The 24,056-nt window shown below is 41.2% G+C and overlaps 1 protein-coding gene and 1 long non-coding RNA gene across 4 annotated transcripts in view; one reads left to right on the forward strand and one right to left on the reverse strand.

Annotated features, from left to right (window-relative positions):
* LOC110129013 (uncharacterized) overlaps positions 1-4,638 on the reverse strand; it is a 71,052-nt gene extending 66,414 nt beyond the window's left edge. Inside the window, exon 1 of the long non-coding RNA XR_002311351.2 lies at positions 4,437-4,638. This is a non-coding gene — a long non-coding RNA (uncharacterized lncRNA). The remainder of the gene's footprint in view (positions 1-4,436) is intronic.
* TFB1M (transcription factor B1, mitochondrial) overlaps positions 4,588-24,056 on the forward strand; it is a 64,533-nt gene continuing 45,064 nt past the window's right edge. For 2 of the 3 annotated variants that reach the window (XR_011485658.1, XM_020880133.2), the window contains exons 1-2: positions 4,593-4,807; positions 8,062-8,213. Coding sequence is in view for 2 of the 3 variants with exons in the window: in XM_020880133.2 (XP_020735792.1) it covers positions 4,675-4,807; positions 8,062-8,213 (285 nt within the window). In the remaining variant the exon portion in view is untranslated. Of the gene's footprint in view, positions 4,808-8,061; positions 8,214-24,056 lie in introns of all 3 variants that reach the window. The other variant, XM_070461592.1, reaches the window with a different exon arrangement.

Genomic DNA, 24,056 nt, shown 5'->3' on the forward strand with positions numbered 1-24,056 from the left:
AAAATTCCCACATGGCAGAGAAGATATTGCTCTTTGTGGCTTTCAAATCTCTTTCGGGGAACTGTAAAATGACAACCTTTTAGAATTAGCACTTCATCCATAAATAAGCACTAAATTACTTATATCAAATAAAGTCACCTATGTATTTTCATTAAAATAAATACTAAAATAATAAGTAGCTTTCCTATATAACCATCCTGGGATTTATGAGGTTTAGAATTCTGCATTTTACTTTAGTACAAATCACTTGCAGTTCTTCATCTCCACTGATAGGTGGGGCTAAGAATTTCTGTATTAATTATAATATTTTAGCATATTAAAATTTATATCTAGATGAAGCAGATACTTCAAAGCTTCAAAACTGATGAAACTGCATACTTGTCTTTTAAGGGATAAAACTGTTTGCATTAATATGTGAAATACACTACTAAAACACCCCCTGCTGATTTCACAGGCTTTGCAGGGAGTTATGCATAATTTTCTGAAAATTGAAAGACTGAGGATCAGATATTTATGGTGATAAAAATTAGATCTCAATAACTTTTAAAAACTTGGAAGAGTCTACGGTGGAATTTTAAAAATTCAGTTCAACAACTATTTAACACATGTATGCATGCATGCTAAGTCATTTCAGTCATGTCCAACTCTTCACGACCTTACGGACTTTAGCCTGCTAGGCTCTGCTGTCCATGGGATTCTCCAGGCAAGAATACTGGAGTGGGTAGCCATTCCCTTGAGACTTGCAGAGTCAGAAGATTGGAGTTTGGGACTCAACTGTGCCCTTGCTGGCACTGCAGCAGTATATATTGAATATCTTTGTAAACTTCCAGTACAGAATTGAAATAAAAATTAACTGAAGTTAACTGTTTTGAGAATAAAAGATCATCCACTCCTAAATATTGATTACTGAAGACAGCATGACATAAGACAATAATTCTCATATTTAGATGTGAGACAATTTGTTAAGAACCCACCAATTCTCCATGTAACTGTGCTTTTGCTTTCAAGTTTTTATTTTTTATGTCGGTGTTAATCTTTTAAAAGTTCATGTGAGCATATTCTGAAGCATCTGAATACTCTCCTTCTAACTGCACACACACATATATATATACTCATGACAGCATGGTTGTCATTGTTCAGTCACTAGGTTGTGTCCAACTCTTTGCGACCCCATGAACTGCAGCACTCCAGGCTTCCCAGTCCTTTACTATCTCCTGAAGCTTGCTCAAACTCATATCCATTGAGTCAATCATGCCATCCAACCATCTCATCCTCTGCCGCCCTCTTCTCCTCTTGCCCTCAATCCTTCCCTGCATCAGGGTCCCTTCCAATGAGTCGGCTTTCACATCAGATGACCAAAATAATGGAGCTTCAGTTTCAGCATCAGTCCTTCCAGCAAATATTCAGGGTTCACCTTCAGCATCAGTCCTTTCAGTGAATCAGGGTTTTCTTTAGAGTTGACTGGTCCAATCCCCTTGCTGTACAAGGGACTTTCAAGGGTCTTCTCCAGCACTACAATTTGAAAGCATCAATTCTTCAGGGCACAGACTTCTTTATGGTCCAATTCTCACACCCATACATGACTATTGAAAAAACCATAGCTTTGACTATACGGACCTTTGTAAGCAAAGTGATATCTCTGCTTTTCAATATGCTGTCCAGCTTTGTCATAGCTGTTCTTTCAAGGAGCAAGCATCTTTTAACATACTGGCTGCAGTTACTGTCTGCAGTGACTTTGGAACTCGAGAAAATAAAATCTGTCACTGCTTCCACTTTTCTCCCATGTATTTTCCATGGAGTGATGGGACCAGATGTCATGATCTTAGTTTTTGGAATGTTTAGTTTTAAGCCAGCTTTTTCACTTTTCTCTTTCACCTTCATCCAAGAGGCTCTTTAATTCCTCTTCTGCCATAAGGGTGGTATCATCCTCTTCACTTTCTGCCATCAGAGTAGTGTCATCTGCATATCTGAGGTTGTTGATGCTTCTCCCAGAAATCTTGATCCCAGCTTGTGAGTCATTCAGCCCAGCATTTCTTAAGATGTATTCTGCACATAAGTTAAATAAACAGAGTGACAATATACAGCCTTGACGTACTTCTTTCCCAATTTTGAACCAGTCTGTCATTTTATGTTTGGTTCTAACTTCTGCTTCTTGCCCTGCATACAGGTTTCTCAAGAGACAGGTAAGGTGTATGGTATTCTCATTTCTTGAAGAACTTTCCACAGTTTGTTGTGATCCACACAGTCAATGAAACATGCCAGGATTACTGTCAAGTAATTTGACCTTTGTTTCTAAGCTAATGAAAACAGCCACAGGCTGACTTAAAGTATTGCTTTCATGTTACCCCAAGAGAAAGGCAAGCCACAATGGCAAAAACCCCGAATGAAGATTTGGTGGCTTCCTTGGTGGCTCAGAGGGTAAAGCGTCTGTCTATAATGTGGGAGACCTGGGTTCGATCCCTCGGTCAGGAAGATCCCCTGGAGAAGGAACTGGCAACCCACTCCAGTATTCTTGCCTGGAAAATCCCATGGACGGAGAAGCCTGGTAGGCTACAGTCCATAGGGTCTCAGAGAGTTGGACACGACTGGGCAACTTGACTTCAATTCACTTGGATCCAGAAAACTGATATGAAAATTCAATCATTACATGGCACACTATAACATTTAGTAAGCTGAACTTTAAATAAAAGAATCCTGCCAGTCTGCATTAAGACCAGTAATTTAACATCATGCACCATTTGTTTTGATTTTGTAGCTATAGATATGTATTTACTAAATTGTATTTTAGTTAGTCATATGAAAGTGACTCAGATGGTAAAGAGTCTGCCTGCAAGGCTGGAGACCTGGGTTCAATCCTTGGGTCAGGAAGATCCCCTGGAGAAGGAAATGGCAATCCACTCTGGTATCCTTGCCTGGAAAATTCCATGGACAGAGGAGCCTGGTGGGCTACAATCCATGGAGTCACAAAGAGTCAAACATGACTGAGCAACTAACTTTAGCTTTAATGAAAATGGTAAACAAGTTTATAGTCAAGATTCAGAATCTATACATTAAATAGCATTATAAAAATTAAAATGAACATACATTAATTAAATGATTAACTTTAAAATAATCTAATACTTGAGGGGTGTGACCAAAATTGGGACTCAGAAAAGAAAGAATTCAGGTTAAAGTCCTTTAAGTCAAATGACCTCATCTCCCTCTATTTCTTCACAGTAAGGATAATAAGGATGGATTGGCTCAGTGGCAAAGAATCCACCTGCCAATACAGGAGAGGTAGGTTGGATCCCTGGGTCAGGAAGATCCTCTGGAAAAGGAACTGTCAACCCACTCCAGTACTCTTGCCTGGGGAATCTCACGGACAGAGGATCCTGGACGGTTACAGTCCATGGGGTCACAGAGGAATCGGACACGCCTCAGAGACTAAAACAAGCTAAGGATGATAATCTCACCACATAGGACTGTTGTGAGGAGTAAATAAAACAATGACTATAACCTGTGAAGAAACACCTATCTCTTATTGCGGAAAATAAGGGTTCTGAGTAAAGAGTCTAGACTTTCAAAAATAGGATAAATATTACTGGCCTCTGTTCAGGGTGGAGGAAACAAAATCTTTAGAAAGCTGATATAACCAAGTATTTGATATATACAAGAAAACGCTTCCCAAAGCCTAAAGCGCTAAACAAAGCGGCTTTTCTCACTGACTACATTTTGAAGGAACAGGAGTTGGGTTCTACTCTGGCTCTCTAGCAAATATGCTGATGTCGTTTAACCCCCTGGGCCGCATTCACCTGCAAGTAATTAGAGCAGTAACGGCCACCTTTGATAGCGGCTTTACCAAACACCATGCACTTGAACTACGTTCTGGGTTTACACACCAGACGACCTCTCTCAGTGCCACAATCTTAAAGCAAACATTACGTCCACTTAACAGATTTTTTAAAAATAACAATAAGGCTAAGAGAAGTTAGAAACCTGCCATACCACACCTGCTGTGCTGAGGTTCTAAAAACATCCACCATAAGAGAATTGTTAGCAATCAACAGTTTTGCCGTTAACAACGGGCTATCCCGCAACCCTCCACAGCGGCGCTTTTAGGACCGCCCATCCGCCAGGTGGGGCTTCCCTGTGGCTCTGTTGGTAAAGAATCCGCCCGCAGTGCGGAAGAGCTGGGTTCAATCTTTAGGTTGGGAAGATCCCCTGGAGAAGGGAACGGCTACCCACTCCAGTATTCTGGCCTGGAGAATTTCATGGACTGTGTAGTCCACGGGGTCGCAAAGAGTAGGATACGACTAAGCGACTTTCACTTTGGAGTCAAACTCAAAAAAAAACCCTCCACAGGTGAACTTCATTCACCAATCCTTGGCTCCGCCCCTCCTCCCTCAGGCCCAGGCCCCGCCTCTCCCCGCCCCGCCATCGCTCCGGCCACCGCCCACCTCACGGGCAAACCCCGAGCGGGTACCCAGCCTGCACCGCACTTAGCAGGACGGGGAGCATGCGCTTTGTGTGCGCCTGGATTTCCTGTTCGCGTCCTTCGCTTCCGGCGGGGTACGTCTAACCAATCAGGTAGGCTCGGAGGTGGGCCATAGTTCTCCCAGGCTCCTCCCCCTGCCTTCACTTGAGGAGCGTTGGGGGAAAGTCAGGCGTGAGACCTGTACCGTCCAGCCGGGGTTCATGGCTTCCTCCAGGACGCTCGGCACTTTCCGTCTCCCGCCGTTGCCCACGATTCGAGAAATCATTAAGTTGTTTAGACTGCAAGCCGTGAAGCAGCTATCCCAGAATTTTCTTTTGGACTTGAGGCTGACAGGTGGTTTATCAGCGTTCCCCCGGCGTCTCCCTCGCGTCCCTGGGGGGAGTGGGGTCGGGGAAGGTTTCGCGCGGACCCTGCGGGCGGGCAACGGGGTTCAGGCACAGAGGTGTGCGGTGGCCGTAGGTCAGACTCTTCTGCCGCTTTGCCCTGAGAGAACTCCGGAGCCCCACCGCCCAGGGGGTGTGTAGAGTGTGTCGTTTGCTCAGGGGCGTTTGCCGTAGGCTTTGGAAGGCAGGCTGTGTGGACGCCGAGCAAACACTAGCTTTGGAAGGTTTCGCGTCTCCTGAAAGGCGCTTGTGGAATTCGAATCTTGGTGTGTTACCAATAAGGAATACATGCACGTGCTGACTGGTTTGGCTTTTTATGTCATTAAACTTGCAGGGACTTTATCGGTAACAAGTTGGAAGAGTATCAATGGCGTTCGATATTTAAACGTTTACTTGTTGAATGTCACCCTCGAGGGTGCAGATATTCATTGTAACACTCATGGAACCAGCCCCTTTGTGCTAGAGCTGAAGTGGGATATAAGAGTGAGCTAGGCCAAGTTGGTCCCCAAGAAGCTTACATTTTAAGCTTAAGTTTGCTTTCCCACTCCCTAAGTCACGTTTTATGAAGTAGAATTTAGATACAATAAAATTCACCTGTTGGAAGCTCACAGGTGGATAAATTTTGACAAATGTATATAGTCGTTTAACCTCTACCACCTTTTCTTCGTCCTGGTCTTTCTGAAAAATGAGACTACAAGAAAAAGATTATTAGAAATACGTCTGTTCACAGTTGAAGTACATAGCATTTCTGAGGTTTTGATATTTCATTCTGTTTGGCTCCTCTTCAGAAACTGATTCAGTAAATCACATTTCAAAAGTTATGTAGTACAGTCCAAAAGCAGGAATGGGTTGTTTTTATTTCTTGAATGTAGAGTAGCAGTGTGGGCAGGCCAACAGTGATGTAACACAGTAAAAAAAAAAAAAAAAAAAAAAAAAAACCTTGTTTTCAGTTTTCTTATTTAATTGGGCGAGAGCTCTACCACAAGAGCTTTAAAAGGTCATCCACCTGGAAAATTCTTTGGTCCTGAGATGGTTGGATGGCATTACCAACTCAATGGAGTTTGAATGGGCTCCGGGAGTTTGGTGATGGACAGGGAAGCCTGATGTGCTGCAGTTCATGGGGTCACAAAGAGTTGGACACGACTGAACTGATTGAATAGTAACTAGAGCCAGCCTTTTCGGGTAGTCATTAGCTGCATTCTAGATATAAAGCACCATTCCCAAAACTGAAAATAGAGATCTTTATATTGAGAAAAAATCTTTCATATGCCCTTTCTCATGTTGAGTCTTTATTCACCTTCAGGAATCAATTTCAGAATCTAGATACTATTGTTCCCTCTTCTGCAGGATCCAAAGTGAAGACAAATTAAGGTACTTGTGTGAGGTGAGAAGCTCAGGTGTGAAGAGAGCAAGATGGAACCCCAGGTGTAGTGACTTGACAGTGCTCTTTGCTATCCATTTGTGTTTGAATGTTTCTGAAAGGTTTAAGGTGAAAAGATTGTCCTACCTACTGTCGTAGCTTTCCGTTAAAAAAAAAAAAAAACTATTAAAATCACTCTGTAATACCTGTGCTCAATGCAGCATCTCTGCTCCCTCTGAGAGGTAGTCGTCTTTTGTGGAGGAAGGGTTGGCTTTAGGAGTTACACCTGACCTGGTGTCCATTTGTTTTCCAGGTAACCTCACTCAAAGTAATAAATGAAGAAACTGGAAAGTTCAAAGAAGTTAAAATGAGGTAGTAATTCTTAAGTTAGGGCTTCACAGGTGGTGCTACTGGTAAAGCACCTGCCTGCCAGATCAGGAGACTTTATAAAAGAGACATGGGTTCAGTCCCTGGGTCAGGAAGACCCCCTGGAGAAGGGAATTTTCTTGCCTGGAAAATTCCATGGACAGGGGAGCCTGGCAGGCTACAGTCTATGGGATCGCAGAATCAGATGCTACTGAAGTGACTTGGCACAGCACAGTTCTTTGTTCATGTGTTGTAAGGATTTGCTGTGAGAAAGCATGTTAAACACCTATAACATGGTCAGTGTGTGCTTGTTTTCTTCTGGAACCCATTGAAGAGAAAACTATTCTTGGATAATTGAGAGATTGTTTTTGCCTTTAAGCCTACAAAGGTAGGTTATCAGTAACAAGCACAAATGAGACTGTACACTCAGTGAACAGTGTAAAGTGCTAGTGTGTTTTCAGTGGCTAAATTTCCACCATCCAAGAGGCCCAGCTGCTTGGATTTTAACATCTCAGTCAACAAGATTAGTCTGTTGCGTTTTTCCAGAAGGTTGGTTGCAATGAATCCTCAGTAATGTGATTTTCCGTGCTTTCTTAAGGTCTGCTAATGTAAATTGATTAAAAAATTAATTTTCTCATATCAACTTGCATGTTTGCAAAGCTCAACAAACTTCACTGCTAAATTTAACTTTTTCTTAAAAATAACCAAGAATCTCAATTTCTCTAAGTCCTACTAGCTAGGAACTTGGTACCATTGCCATGTTGACCACCAGCTCGATGTCTGTAGGTAAAAGTGAATACTGCCAGCACTTTTCTGCTTCTGAATTTCTAACTCGCAACATTGGAAATTGTGAATGTGAAGCTAGCCTTGCTTATTCACATAATTGATATTCAACAACTGTATAGAAGTGGTTTGTGTTTTTCCATCACTTCTTATATTGATTGGTCTGGCAGACAAACAGGTGAAAAATACCGTGTGTGCGCATGCTTGGCTGCATGTGCACTCAGTCGTGTCCGACTCTCTGCAATCCCGTGGACTATAGTCTGCCAGGCTCCACTGTCCATGGGATTTTCCAGGCAAGAATACTGGCATGGATTGCCATTTCCTTCTCCAGGGGATCTTTCCAACGCAGAGATTGAACCCTTGTCTCTGGCATCTCCTGCATTGGCAGGCAGATTCTTTACCACTGCACCACCAAGGAAGCTCTCAGAAAATACCATGTTTATTTAAGTTAAAGAAATTTGTCATGGTAATCCTATTTTTATTAAGGGTCTGGTAGAATTCAACAGTTACATGGTAGACTTTTGAATGGCTACTGTACAGTGGTTTAGGCTGAGTTAAATAATCTGATAAATACTGCATATAAAAGATTAATTGGTTGAGTAATGCTGATAAGAATTCGTGTAGATTATTTTTCATTTTGAATTCCATATGTTGACATTTGCCAAGGTAATCGATTCAAACTTTCTTTTCTCTAGATAAAATTGTAAGGAAAGCTGGCAATCTGACAAATGCTTATGTATATGAAGTGGGCCCTGGGCCTGGGGGAATCACAAGATCCATTCTCAATGCTGGTGTTGCTGAACTTCTGGTGGTTGAAAAGGATAGTCGATTTATTCCTGGATTACAGGTGAGTTGCTGAAAATATCTTACTTAGGAGGTAAAAACCCAGTTTAAATCTTCAGGCCACGATTCTTAAACCTCGGAGTATATAAGATTTCTACAGTTTGCTCCTCAAACTGCAGTTCTCCAGGCCTCATTCTAGAGATTCTGATTACAGTGATCTTGGAGTGGTCTAGGAATCTGCATTTCTAACCACCATCCTCACATGAATTGTTGGCCGCAGCTTGAATAAACCAGCTTTATGCACTGATGCTCAGCAAGCTAATTTTGTGACTTTTTTGACTACTAATAGCTGTGCATGCCATGGCACCCCACTCCTTCAAAAATAAGTAAAACTGAGAAATGCTAACAATGTCTCAGTTATTGGCATGGCTTCTGAGAACCTCCTTTAAATTCAGAAAATCATTTCTACAAGCACAAGGTAGAGAAGATACATGCCTCACTGAGAGAAAGTAATTGTTAAGCTCAGGCATTTGTATAAGGATTTTTTAATTGAAGAAATTTAAGTTGTGCCATTGGTTTAAAATGAGGTTTGAATAAAATGATCATTGTTGTTCTTTAGTCTCTAAGTCATATCAACTTTTTTGCAACCCCATGGACTATATAGCCCACCAGGCTCCTCTGTCCATGAGATTTCCCAGGCAAGAATACTGGAGTGGGTTGCCATTTCCTTCTTCAGGAGATCTTCCTGACCCAGGGATCAAACCTGAGTCTCCTACATTGACAGGCAGATTCTTTCCCACTGAGCCACCTGGGGAGCCGGAATGAAATGATAAATGTATCTTTAAAATAGTAGGTGATGTCCTATGAGAAGTGTTTGAAGAAACTGGTTGTATTTCAGTGGCAGAGAAGCCTTGAGTTAGGGGATTCGTAGCTACCTTTCCAAAACTGGTAGGGAGGATCAGCTTGTTTTTGGTCTTCTCTGGAAGAGAACTAAAACAGATAATTGAGGAAGGCAGGTGGATTTAAAAATGAGAAACTTAAATTTTTAAAACAGTATAATACAGTGGAACAGATTATATAAGGGATCTTATAAAGGGATTCTTCATGGGGAGCACTTACACCTAATAGCTTAAGGGCCTTTGTTTGATTCCTCTGCAACTCTGAAACTTTAAAAGAGCCCTTAGCCTTTGGTTCATAAGAGTAGCAATTTATTAAGTGAGTCCAATAGAATAATAAAATTAGCTACATTGTTACTTTCATATAGGGGGCAAATTGGTTTAAAATTAGTACACTCTAAAACTTGTGTATTAATGGATAAATGTTTAATTTCTGCCAGAACAGTGAGAAAATTTGAGAAAATCTAGTGCTTGCGTTTATGCCTCTGGATATTTTTAGAAACCCAGTGAGTTTTCTTCTCATTGTTTTGCTATATCCAGCCTTTATGCTTAAAAAAAAATTACGTATTTAGTTTCACTTAATTTTTCCAGCCTTGACAAAATTGGTTTCAGATTTATGACTTTATTTGGGGATTATTATATGGTGCAATATTCCTTGATTAAATGTGGAATTTAATAGTGATTTCTGCTCTGAACCAGTTTCTTTCAAGAATGGTGTATCACTTGGAGGTGGAAGTTGTAACAGTGTTATTTTTAGTGGGAGCATAAGATGATAAAAAGAAACTGAATAACGTTACACAATTCCCTGCAGGTTCATTCATCTAGTCCTTCTGTGGGCATAGAGAAGACTCTTGTGACTTCTTTTCCCCTTAGAGGGATGTCTTAACCCTAAATCTCACCCTTTATTATGTGTAATTCTTTCTTATTAGGCAGGCAGGTGAATCACATTTCGCATCACCAGCTTAATTTACAAATCTTCCTCTCTGATGTCAACAAAAGATGTTTTGAGGACAGACCGACAGACTGCCACACTCTTTTCACTGCCCCCTCCAGTATCCCTGCACTCCTAACTTCTGCCTTGTTTTAGTTGTCTCATGAGATTTATCATCATCTGGCACACCGTATGTTCTTATTTGTTGTCAGTCTCACATCTTTGAGGTCTTCCCTAGTGGCTCAGACAGTAAAGAATCCTGCCAGTGCAGCAGACTGGGGTTTGGTCCCTGGGTAGGAGAGATCCTCTGGAGAAGGGAATGGCTCCCCTCTCCAGAATTCTTGCCTTGGAAATTCCATGGACAGCGAAGCCTGGTTTGGCTACAGTCCACAGGGTGGCAAAGAGTCAGACACAACTGAGCGACTTAACACTTCTTCACCCCTCTGGAGTGTAAGTGGCATGAGGGTCGGTGTTTTTGTCTGTTTTGTTCCTTGCTATATCTCTACAACATGTGAGAGTGCCTGGCACATACCAGGTTTGGTAATGTTTCACATGGAGATAAAAAAGTTGACTCTTTGTAGGTATCTAATTAGATGATTAAATGTGTTATTTAATGGTGAAACCAAATAATTGTGTATCGTTGATTATCAAAGTTTTGTGCTTTTTTTCCTAAATATGAAGGTTGATTTCAAGGTAAATTGCTGTGTAGGAAATGTATATTTGACTTCTGTAGAAACAGCAAAATTAATTTTTAGTGTCACATGTGCAGGAAAAGAATTTGCCTTAAAAAGAAATGTTGGGTACTAAAATATCAGATAGACTTTTTCTTGTAAAGAATGTTTCAATATGTAAAACCACTTTCTTTTAGAGGTACTAAATTAATCATAAAACTGTAAAGGCAGAAAGAGTGGTCTATTTTAAGGATTCCATTTTAGTGATATCTAAGCTAATAGAATTACTTTTTAAAGAAATTGTAATAATTTATAAAATGTCTGCTAGCTGGAAGTATGTCATTTGTAGCTTAATTCAAGTTCTTAAAATATTATCACGAGGCAGCCTAGGGAAAAGAACATAGTGATAACATACAGGTTTTTCACTATTAGCATGTTGTAAGAAAACGTGTCTAATACATGAAAGCATTGTAGTGTGATTTTTGTAGTGAAGAACAGACTCTTAGCGTCAAATGACCTACGTTTGATGTCTGGCTCTACCATTTACTATTTATATGACTTTGGGCAGGTAACTCTCATTGTGCCTCAGTTTGCTCATAGGATTGTTACAGTTTAAATGAATGCCTTATCTTAGTAGGCACTCAGTACAGTTTTTGATGTAGGTAATCAAAGAAATTATCATCTCCATGCCTTGAGCAGAGCTTCCCAGGTGGCTCAGCGGTAAAGAATCCACATGTTAATACAGGAGCCTCACAAAACTCAGGTTCGATCCCTGGGTCAGAAAGATACCCTGGAGGAGGAAATGGCAACCAGTATCCTTGCCTGGAAAATTCCATGGACAGAGGAGCCTGGCAGGCTACAGCCCATAGGGTCACAAAGAATCAGACACGACTGAGCGACTTTCACTTCATGATAACATTGAGACTTTCTCTCGCTCATCAAACTAACACTGAGCACCTGGGCTTGCTTTCTGTTAATGTTGTAGCATCAAGAAAGGGAAAGGGATTGAAATCTTCAACTCTTAATTGCAGATTTGGCTGTTTCTCCTTATAATCCTATCAGGTTTTGTTTCATCTATTTTGAAGCATTGTTACTGGGTACATAAACATTTAGGATTGTTGTATCTCTGTGATTGGCTTCTTTATCATTTGAAATGATCTTCACTATCCCTGGTAACATTCATTACTTTGAAATCTACTTTGTCTGATATTAATATAGCCATTTCAGCTCTCTCTTGATTAGTGTTAGAGTGGTATATCTTCTCCACTCATTTTGCCTAATTGTGTTTTTATATTTAAAGTGTGTTTCTTGTAGCCAGTGTATAGTGAGTCTTGCACTTTCCCCACCAATCTGGTCATCTCTGCCTTATGTATTAGTTTTCTATTGCTGCTGTAACAAATTACCACAAATTCAGCAGCCTAAAATGATACATTTATTCTGTTACAGTTCTCAGGAGTTAGAAGTCTAAAAGCAAGGTCAGGGCTGCATCCTTTGGAGGCTTCAGGGGAGAAGCTATTTCCTTGCCTTTTAAAAAAATGTTTTATTGAAGTATAGTTGATTTACAATGTTGTGTTCATTCCATATGTAAAACAAAGTGAATCAGTTATACATATATCAACTCTCTTTTCCTCATTCTTTTCCCATATAGGTCATTATGGAGTATTTAGAGTTCCCTGTGCTATATATAGCAGGTTCTTATCAGCTACCTATTTTATTTAAAGTAGTATGTATATGTCAATCCCAGAATCCCAATTCATCCCTCCTCTGTATCCTCTGGTAGACTCTGTTTTCTATTGATCCCATCATGACTCTACTTCTGTTTTGAAAAGAAGGTTTTTTTTTTGTACCCCTCTTTTTTAGGTTCCACATATAAGCAATGTCATATATTTGTCTTCTGTGTCTGTTTTACTTCACTACATATGACAATTTCTAGGTCCATCCAGGTTGTGGCAGATGGCATTATTTTGTTCTTTTTTATGGCTGAGTAATATTCTATTATACACACACACACATTTATACCACATCTTTATCTGTTTTTCTGTTGATGGACATTTAGGTTGCTTACATGTCCTGGCTCTTGTAAATAGTGCTGCTATGAATTGGGGTACGTGTATCTTTTTGAATTACGGTATTCTCCAGGTATATGCCCAGGAGCGGGATTGGTGGGCCATATAGTAGCTCTATTTTTAGGTTTTTAAAGAACCTCCTTACTCTTGTCCACAGTGACGGTACTGATTTACATTCCCACCAACAGTGTGGGAAGATTCCCTTTTCTCCATGCCCTTTACACATTTATTGTTTGTAGCTTCCTTGCCTTTATCAGCTTCTAGACTCTTATCTGCAATCATTAGTTCATGGACCTCTTGCTTCTACATCTCTGCTATTGATCCTAATCCTCCTGCCTCGCTCATACAAGGACCCTTGTGATTATATTGGGCCCACTCGGATAGTCTAATCTCTTGTCAGAATCTTTAATCACCTCAACTGAGTCCCTACTACGATGTGACATAACATAGTCACAGATTCCAGGAATTAGGACAGGGGTCTTTGTGGGGCTAGTATTCAGTCTGTCACAGTTTGTTATCTGTAACTCTTTATTATTGGAGTGGTTTATTGAAGTTGTATACATCTTTAACATACCCGTCCTATCTTCAAGTAATGATACCACTTCATGTACAGTACAGAAATCTTAAACTAGTATATACTTGGATCTCTCCCTGCCAGGCTTTTGTGCTGCTGTTATTTTTGGCCATCTGTTACAGAGTTCACAATACAATATTATTTTTGTTACAAAAGTCAAATCTATATTAAATAGACTTTATTAATAAAAATGATTATGTATTTACCTTTGAGGTTACTAATTTGGGTATTCTTCATCTATATTTCTATTTAGTTTCATTTTCTTTCTACTTGTAAGGCTTTCTTTAGCACTTCTTATAGTGTGGATCTCTATAATATACATTTCAGCATTCGTATGTCTGGAAAAGTTTTATTTTGCCTTTGTATTTAAAAACATGCTGTCAGGTTTTGGGGTTTTTCTCAAGTGCTCTTAAGATGTTGCTCTGCTATCTTATTACTTCTGTTGTTTCTGACAAATCTGTCATTCTTTGCTTCTGTCTTTTTCTTGGGCTGTTTTTATGATTTTTTTCTTTTTTATAATTTTATTTTTAATTGAAGGATAATTGCTTTACAGTATTCTGTTGGTTTCTGCCAAATATCAGCGTGAATCAGCCACAGGTGTACACATGTCCCCTCCCTCGTGCCCCTCCCTCCCCATCTTGCCTCTGGGTTGTCACAGAGCCCCAGTTTGAGTTTGCTGCGTCATACGGCAAATTCCCATTGGCTGTGTATCTTACACATGGTGATGTATGTTTCCATGGTACTCTCCACACACCCCACCCTCTCCGTCCGTCCCCACATCTGTGTATGCAAGCGTGTTCTCTTACGTCTGTGACTCCTTTGCTGCCCACAAACAGGTTCATCAGCACTGTCTCTCTAGAGTCTGTTCACATTTGCATTAGTACATGATGCTTGTTTTTCTCTTTCTGACTGGCTTCACTCTGTGTAGTAGGCTCTAGGTTCATCCACCGTGTTAGAACTGACTTGAATGTGTGTCCCTTTTTATAGCTGATGATTTTTTATCATTGGTTTTGAGTATTTTCATAAAGGTGTGCCTTGGTGTCCTTTTCTTCATGTTTCTTGCCCATGGGCCAATGAGAGCTTCCTGGATCTGCAGGTTTTCCTGCACTTCCTGTTGTCCAGCATCTGAATACTGCCTCAACATTTTTGGCTCTTTCATGTTTAAAGTGAAAGAGTGTAACTGGTCTGTCTCCTGTATTACATCTTGACCAAAGTAAGAAGCTCTAGGATTTTTCTTAACCATTAAGGTATTTATTTCATGGAGTTTTGGAGATTGTAAGGCATTGAGTATTGTTAGAATTGCCTCTGGAATTCTATAAGATAAACAGTGATTATTTCTACTTGATAGGCAACATGAACTTCATGGAATTGAAAATCAAATAGATTGGTGTTCAGATATCATATATGGCACTTACTAGCTTTGTGACCCTGAGCTTGCCTTTGAACCTTTTTTAGCTTCAGCTTTCTCATCTGCAGCGTGGGAATGTTAGTTTTCTTTTGTGGTTATTGTAAGGATAGATAGAAATTCATGTAAAGAGATTGGTCTGTTGCCTGTAGTCAATTAATGGCTGTTCTTACAATTATTCCCCTTCCCCATCCTTTTGCAAAGGGAGATATAAAGTAATCTAGTCATCCTAACAAAAGGACCTGTTTTTAATCAGAGGTAGTAAATGTTTGAAATTCTTTCTAGCAAATTTTATTTTATTTTATTTTATTTTGAAGTTAAGGCAGTATTTATTCAGTTTCCCTGCAATCATATTATTTAAGGCATAAGTGATGGTTATTTGGCAAGAATACAATTCCCTTTAAAGCCTACACTAGTTGGATTTCAGTTCAGAAATGCTGCATATGTGGTACAAATTTGAGAGTGTTTATTCTGGCATGGGCTCTTGTTTATGATAAAGGGGTCTTTGCTTCACCATCCCTTGCCCAAACCCAGTCACTCTCAGTGCAGAGCATGGCTGGTTTTGCATCTGCTCTGAAGGTCACCTGGTTTACTGTGGCCTGGTCAGGTCATGTGAGCATGGACCAGGGCAGGCTGCCTGGTCTCTTCAGGCTGTGTTCTCAATGATGACTGCAATTCCTTGGCCACCTCCAATGCAGGCTGATCCTACGGCATATGTTCCACCCTGATACCTTAATTCATGAACCAGGTGTGCAGTAACTCTTGACCCAGATCCTGCTAATGGGAGACCCAAAGCAATGGCCCCTCCATTCACATTGGTCTTACTTGAGTCAAGATTCAAACTCTTTTCAACTGCCAAGTACTGAGGAGCAAAAGCTTCATTCACTTCCACCAAATCCATATCCTTAAGACTCAGCCCTGTTTTCTTCACTGCCCAACTGATGAAAGGGACCGGACCTCCTTTCGAAGACAATGGGCTGCTTTTCTGGGCACCACATGTCCTCTGCTAGTGATCAGAAGTTGTTTTGTGCAGTTTGCTCAGCGTTCAAATGTTCTTTCGATGAATTTGTAGGGGAGAAAGTGGTCTCCCCGTCCTGTTCCTCTGCCATCTTAGCTCCTCCCCCTACAAGCTCTCTAGCAAATTTTAAATAGGACTTCCTATTGTGATGACTGCATATTTACACATGTAACTTACTTGATGCAGATATGACCACAGTTAATCATAACATAGACAGCACTCAACCAATTAGCAAAAGCTGACTCACAGCCAAAGTGATCTCCTAGTCCACTGCAAATAAGTATAGAGACCAATGCTGGAAGCAGACCCACTGACTGCTTACAGATCCACTTGACTTACAGCAAGAAGTAACAGTTATTACTGTGGCAGAAGAGCTACAAAAAGCAAAAGCACAGTAGGGAAGGACCCCTAACTATTGAGGCCGTTGATCTGCAATCAGCAGTGATCCAAGTCATCAAGAAAAGACTGAAATTGGGTTCATTGTTTGTAGTTTAGGAAGAGAACTGTGCAATATAGTTTAGAAAGATTTATATCTGTAAGTTTATTTTTAAGAAATGTTGACAATTAAAGGAGTTACATTGGTTGAATAGAAAAAGTCTTTGTTGCTCAGTCGTGTCTGACTCTTAAGTGACCAGTGGACTATATATAGCCCACCAGGCTCCTCTGTTCATGGAGTTCTCCAGTCAGGAATTCTGGAGTGGGTTGCCATTGACCTACTCCACGGGATCTTCCCACAGAGATCGAACTTGGGTCTCCTACATTGCAGGCAGATTCTTTACATGTGAGCTACTAAGGAAGCCCTGGGTTGAATAGGAAATTTATTAAATCAGACATCTAATCCCTTGATGAGTGTGAGTGAGTTTCTGCTGTACATGTTCTTATTGTTTTAGTCACTCAGTTGTGTCTAACTTTTTGCGATCCCATGAACTGCAGCATGCCAGGCTTCCTTGTCCTTCACTGTCTCCCAGAGTTCTCCCAAGCTCATGTCTGTTGACACAGTGATGGCATCCAACCGTCCCATCCTCTGTCGTCCCCTTCTCTTCCTGCCCTCAGTCTTTCCTAGCATCAGGGTGTTTTCCAGTGAGTCAGCTCTTCGCATCAGATGGCCGAAGTATTGGAGCTTCAGTATCAGTCTTGCAGTGAATATTCAGGTTCCTTTAGGATTGACTGGTTTGATATCCTTGCTGTCCAGGGGACTCTCAAGAGTCTTCTCCAGCACCATAGTTTGAAAAAAGAGTCAGTTCTGTGCTCAGTCTTCTTTATGGTCCAACTCTTTCATATGTACATGATTACTGGAAAATGACATGGCTTTGACAATATGGACCTATGTCAGCAAAATGATGTCTCTGCTTTTTAATATGCTTTCTAGGTTGGTCGTAGCTTTTCTTCCAAGGAGCAGGCATCTTTTAATTTCATGGCTGCAGTCATTTTGGAACCCAAGAAAAATAAAATTTGCCTGTTTCCTCTTTTTCCCCCATCTATTTGCCATGAAATGATAGGACTGGATGCCATGATCTTTGTTTTTTGAATGTTGAGTTTTAAGCCAGCTTTTTCATTCTTCTCTTATACTTTCATCAAGAAGATCTTTAGTTCCTTGTTGCTTTCTGCCATAAGGGTGGTTCTGCATATCTGAGGTTATTGATATTTTTCCAGGCAATCTTAATTCCAGCTTGTGATTCATCCACCTGACATTTCACATGATATACTCTGCATAAAAGGTAAATAAGCATGGTGACAATAGACATCCTTGATGTACATCTTTCCTAATTTTGAATCAATCCATTGTTCCATGTCCGATTCTAACTGTTGCTTGACGTGCATACAGATGTCTCAGGAGGCAGGTAAGGTGGTCTGGTATTCCCATCTCTTTAAGAATTTTCCACAGTTTGTGATCCACACAGTCAAAGGCTTTAGTGTAGTCAGTGAAGCAGAAGTAGATATTTTTATGTAATTCTCTTGCTTTCTCTATGATCCAGTGGGTGTTGGCAATTAGATCTCTAGCGCCTCTGCCTTTTCTAAACCAAGCTTGTACATCTGGAAGGTCTCGGTTCATGTACTGCTTAAGTCTAGCTTGAAGGAGTTTGAGGATGACCTTGCTGCCATGTGAAATGAGTGCAGTTGTGTGGTAGTTTGAACTTTCTTTGGCATTGCCTTTTGGGGATTGGAATGGAAGCTGGCCTTTTCCAGTCCTGTGGCCACTGCTGTACTCAGTCTGTCAGTCAGGTGCAACTCTTTGCATCCCCATGTGGACTGTAGCCCACCAGGCTCCTCTCTGCGTGGGATTTTCCAGGCAAGAAGACTGGAGTGGGTTGCCATTTCCTTCTCCAGGGCCACCTCTGAGTTTTCCAAATTTGCTGGCATATTGAGTGCAGTACTTAAATAGCATCATCTTTTAGGATTCAAAATAGGAATTCTATCACTTCCACTAGCTTTGTAGTGATGCTTCTTAAGGGCTACTTGACTTCACACTCCAGGATGTCTGACTCTAGGTAAGTGATCACACCATCATGGTTATCTGGGTCATTAAGACCTTTATTGTATAGTTCTTCTGTGTATTCTTGCCACCTTGTCTTTAATATCTTCTGCTGCTGTTAGATCTGTACTGTTTCTGTCCTTCATTGTGCCCATCTTTTTGTGAAACGTTTCTTAGTATCTCCAGTTTTCTTGAAGAGATCTCTAGTCTTTGCTCTTCTATTGTTTTCCTCTGTTTCTTTGCATTTTTCACTTAAGGCTTTCTTATCTCTCCTTGTTATTCTCTGGAACTCTGCATTCAGTTGAATATATCTTTCCCTTCTCCTTTGCCTTTCTCTTCTCAGCTATTTGTAAAGCTATCTCGGACAACCACTTTTGCCTTCTTGCATTTCTTTTCTGGGGGGATGGTTTTTGTTATCACCTCCTTACATTTTTATGAACCTCCAACCCACACACTGGAGAACAATAATACCAGAGAAGTTCTTAGCCTGTTCTTAGAATGTTCTAGGTCCCACATCAGGCTTCCCAACCTGGGAATCTGGCAAAGGGAATGGGAATCCCCGGGGAATCTGACTTTGCAGGTCTGTGGGATTTGATTATAGAACTTCCACAGGACTAGGGAAAACAGACTCTTGGAGGATGCATTCAAAACCTTGTGCACACCAGGTCCCAGGGGAAAGGAGCAGTTAGCCCCATGAGAGACTGAGCCAGACCTGCCTGTGAGTGTTTGAGGGTCTCCTGTGGAGGCACAAGCCAGCAGGAGCACTGGCAGAAGCCGTCCTGGGGGGTGCGTATTGGCATAAGTCCTTTTGGAGGTCACCTTTAGCCCTACCATAGAGCCTATAGACTCTAGAACTGGACTGCCTCTAACAGGCAGGGTGCACAGCCCCACCCATCAGCAGAAAATTAAAGATTAAGCGAGCATGACCCTGCCCGCCAGAGCAAGACCCAGTTTTCCCCACAGCAGTCCTTCAGGAAGCTTGTACAGGCCTTTTATCCTCATCCATCAGAGGGCAAACAGAAGAAGCAAGAAGTACAATCCTACAGCCTCCAGAATGGAAACCACAGTCACAGAAAGCTAACCAAAATGGTCACGTGGATCATAATAGCCTTATATAACTCAGTGAAGCTATAAGCCATGCCATAAAGGGCCTCCCAAAACGGACGGGTCATGGTGGAGATTTCTGAAAAAACGTGGTCCACTGGGGAAGGGGGTGGCAAATCACTTCAGTATTCTTGCCTCAAGAACCCCATGAACAGTATGAAAAGGCAGTATGTGGCAGGTTAGAAAGAAGGTAATACTACTGGGCCGTGTAATTAATGCTTAGCCCATTGTACAGTGTTGGCTGTCATGAGCCACTCACCGTGAGAAGGTGGCGTAAAACATATAAAATGGCTGTTAGTTTTTTGCCCTGAAGGAATTTATAAATGAGCATAGGTTCTAGAAATTGCACAAATTGTTTCCTCATCAAATTAGATCACCAGCAACCTTCCTAGTTAAGACGATAGCTTAGCCTCCACCATCACCTGCCTGACACACACATGCAGGACAGCATTCACTCAGTACTCGACTTTTAAGAGGAGAGAGATTTTTAGGTGACTGTGAAGAACATTTCTGCATTTGTTTTCTTAGTTTTATCAAAGGCGTTCTCTGTTTCTTCCTTGTACCCTTTATAGAGCTTAATACCAGAAAAGCACATGTTCTCTCTTGGAAACCAGCTGTGATTACTTCCAACACTGAGTAAAAATGATACACTTCAGTACATTGGCTGCAGGATCTAACATCTCTAGGATTGGTACTATGTACAGCTCTCACAATCAACATACTTTGTATGGTTCCTTTATCGCAGTTTGATTTTCTTCTTTTACAGCCTTGTTTAATGAATGCTTTTTACTCAAAGCTTGCTTATGTCTCATTTTGGAAAAATATAGGATTGAAAATGGTAGAACAATTTGAGTGCCTGTAAAATTACTCGTTTGGCTGTTGTTAAGTGCCTGCATAGATGGTCAGCGGTGCCTTTGAGGTCCACGTGAGGCGACACTGCAGCGTCCTGAGGTGTGGCGGTGGCGCCTTTGGGGTCCACGTGAGGCGACGCTGCAGCGTCCTGAGGTGTGGCAGTGGCGCCTTTGGGGTCCATGTGAGGCGACGCTGCAGCGTCCTGAGGTGTGGCGGTGGCGCCTTTGGGGTCCACGTGAGGCGACACTGCAGCGTCCTGAGGTGTGGCGGTGGCGCCTTTGGGGTCCACGTGAGGCGACACTGCAGCGTCCTGAGGTGTGGCGGTGGCGCCTTTGGGGTCCACGTGAGGCGACACTGCAGAGCGTCCGAGGTTGTGGCGGTGGCGCCTTTGGGGTCCACGTGAGGCGACACTGCAGCGTCCTGAGGTGTGGCGGTGGCGCCTTTGGGGTCCACGTGAGGCGACACTGCAGCGTCCTGAGGTGTGGCGGTGGCGCCTTTGGGGTCCACGTGAGGCGACACTGCAGCGTCCCGAGGTGTGGCGGTGGCGCCTTTGGGGTCCACGTGAGGCGACACTGCAGCGTCCCGAGGTGTGGCGGTGGCGCCTTTGGGGTCCACGTGAGGCGACACTGCAGCGTCCTGAGGTGTGGCGGTGGCGCCAGTGTTGCTCCTGAAGGGCTGTAATAGTGACCTGTTCCACCCTTTCGTCATTTCCCAAATATCATGATAATGCAAACATTTTCTTCTGTTAGTGGTTGGTTACAAGGTCTTTCTGTGTCATTGCTGATTATCATTAGCTGTTGAAATGGCTGCTGTCCATAATCATACTGTCATTTCTGTTTGTACAACATTTTTTTTTTTTGCCTCCATAATTGCTCAGGGCCTTCACATAAAGTAGTGAACAGTAGCATTCATTCCTTCTGCTGTGGGGAGTGGGAAAGGGAAAGCTTGAGCTAAAGGGTCGTCCTGGAAAATGTAGACCTCTTAAAGAAAGAACAGGAGGACTTGGTGTGTCATTGACTGACACATAAGCCAGAAAAATAGCAACTTTAAACTTGGGAAAGGAAGGTAAATGTATTTTTACCAGTTTCCTGGTATGTAGCTGTGTTTATCAAGGTGGAAAATATTTCAAACATGGTTGAAGTCATCAGAGCATGTAAATTAATGCCGCAGAGCCAAATTTACATTGTTTTGTTTTAGCCTTAATTACTAATTACTTCATTACTTTCTATATATTGACATTGTGAAACATAAGCTTTTAATTCTGCCTCTTTGTTTTTGGTACGCTTATTTGTTTTGTTTTAATTATGTGAAGGATAATTACAGAAGAGAATTTAATGTTCTTCACTGATGGTAAATGCTATCATTGAAACAATTTTTATATGGTAAAAGCCTGTCCTATAGAAAGAGAGATCTCCCTTTTTTTTGTAGTATGTCTAAGTTATTATATTTTCTAAGTTTGTCCGGAACTCATCAGATTAAGTCTTAGCAAATTATGGTAACTTAAAGTAGTCCATAAGTACAGTAACATCAGAGGTGCACAGTTATTTTTGCTAAACTACTGTGGCTAAACAGAGCAAACTAGATGATTCCCATAACTTAAAATGTTTAGCCTCTAATCAGCATATGCATTTCAGCTATGCGTTTCTCCAACATTACATCTATAATTGACTTATCAGTGAAGTAAATCTTTGCAAGTTTTTGGACCTTTCAAATTCTATGGGCCCCCATATATCGTAGGCTAGGAGAGGAGTTTTCCAGCTTTATAGAAAACTGAATGCCATTTGATCATTCACTTATTCATTCATTTGTCAAATACATATATAAAGCACCTACTGTGTACTATTGCAGCCACAGGGGCTATTAAAGTAGATAAGAGGCAGGTGCCCTTAAGGGGCCTCTGTTGTTATGGGGAAAGAAACCTGTATATATATATGATTACAATATACAGTGCTATAAAGAAGCATGTGCAAGGCACATTGTTGACCCAGAGGTGTGAATGATCTACAGCTAGGTGCCTTGGTCCATGTCTCCTCCATGACTTTTGAGATGGTGCTTTCATCCTTCCTCAGTTGCCTGAATTAGTCAGAGGAGAGTTAGGATAGAGAATTCAGCTTTAATTGAGCTAGAGAAGAAGATCCAGGGGATGCTAAGGGCAAAAGTTCCTTGAGTTGGAGCCAAGGTTCTCTGAGTTCCCTGCACTGAGATTTAATGTGGGAAGAGGGTCACCTTTTCCTTTTGTAACCTACTTTATTTTTTTGACTTTCATATTGTAGAATAGCCAGTAACAATGTTGTAATAGTTTCAGATGGATAGCAAAGGGACTCAGCCATACATATATACATGTATCCATTTTCCCCAACTCCCCTCACATCCAGACTGCCAGTAACATTGAGCAGAGTTCCCTGTGCTATACAGTAGGGGGACCTTGTAGCTATCCACTTTAAATATTGCAGTGTATACATATTGATACCACAACTCCCTAACTATCTCTTCCCTGCACTGTTCTTTAGATGTGCTTGTTTTCATCGATTTTACACTCTTGCATGTTAACTTTATAAGCTCATGGATTGCATCTGGTTGTTTGTTTTTTTACTAAGGACTTCAAGAATCAAGTTTTGTTTTGAGTCTAGGGCATTTAACACAATGTACGTTTATAGATGGCTTACCTGTAAGGCTCCTTTTAGTTAGGTGCCAACACTTCAGTACTGTGAGAGCATTTCTTAAGATGTGATGCTGAGGTGGATGAGAAGTAGGGGAAAAAAGGTGAAAGAAGTGCTTCTCTTTTTTACTCAAAAACTGAAGAAAGGAAGGACAACAAAGAGTGGAAGGTAGAAATTGTCCAGCAAGTAGCTTTTGTTAAAACATGCAGAATGATTCATGAGGTTGAGAGTGCCTGTGGATCAGGAGCACTCCGGTCGAGGGAGTGTCTCGGAGCCTCGGATAGCTTGGCAGTCACACGGGACTTTTCTGCTTGGTTGACTCCACTTGCAGATTTAGTTAAAGATGTTGATAATGTGTAGACTCCTTTGTGTGTACTTAAGATATAAAGATTTAGTTAAGTTCATCTTTCATGTGATTTTTCCTAATTCTCAGTATTTCATTATAATGTCTTTAGTCTCTATTTGTTAATCAGTATTTTGATTGACATATAGTTGACTTACACTGTTTCGATTTCTGCTGTTCAATTATGGTTTTTCATAGAATATTGAATATAGGTCTCTGTGTTTTATAGTTGTTTAGTCACCAAGTCGCATCTGACTCTTCGGTGACCCCAGCCTGGTAGACTTCTCTGTCCATGGGATTTCCCAGGCAAGAATACTGGAGTGGGTAGCCATTTTCTTCTCCAGTGCTAAATAGTAGCATCTTGTTTATTCATCCTGTATATACAAGCTTATATCTGCTGTCCTCAACCTCCTACTTGATCCTTCCTGAACCTCCTCCTCCCTGGCAGCCACCAGTCTGTTCTCTGACTGGTCCATGATTCTGTTTCTGTTTCATAGTTAAATTCATATGTGGTGTTTTTTAGATTCCATGTATATATGATATGATATTTGCCTTTCTGTTTCTGACTTAGTTCACTTAGTATTGATAATCTCTTGTTGCATCCATGTTACTGCAAATGGCACTGTTTCCTTCTTTTTTTAATAGCTGAGTAATATTCCATTGTAGAGAAGGAAATGGCAGCCTACTCTGGTATTCTTGCCTGGAGAACCCAATGGACAGAGGAGCCCGCAGATTGCAGTCAGTGGGATCACAAAGAGTCGGACTTAGTGACTGAACTACAACGATATTCCATTGTACATCTGTATCACATCTTTATCCATTCATTTGTCAATGGATATCAGGTTGTTTCACATCTTGGTATTGTGAATAGTGCCACTAAAAACATAAGGGGACCTGTATTGTTTTGAATTACA

Source organism: Odocoileus virginianus, chromosome 34 (assembly GCF_023699985.2).
Source record: "Odocoileus virginianus isolate 20LAN1187 ecotype Illinois chromosome 34, Ovbor_1.2, whole genome shotgun sequence".
NCBI lineage: Eukaryota > Metazoa > Chordata > Mammalia > Artiodactyla > Cervidae > Odocoileus > Odocoileus virginianus.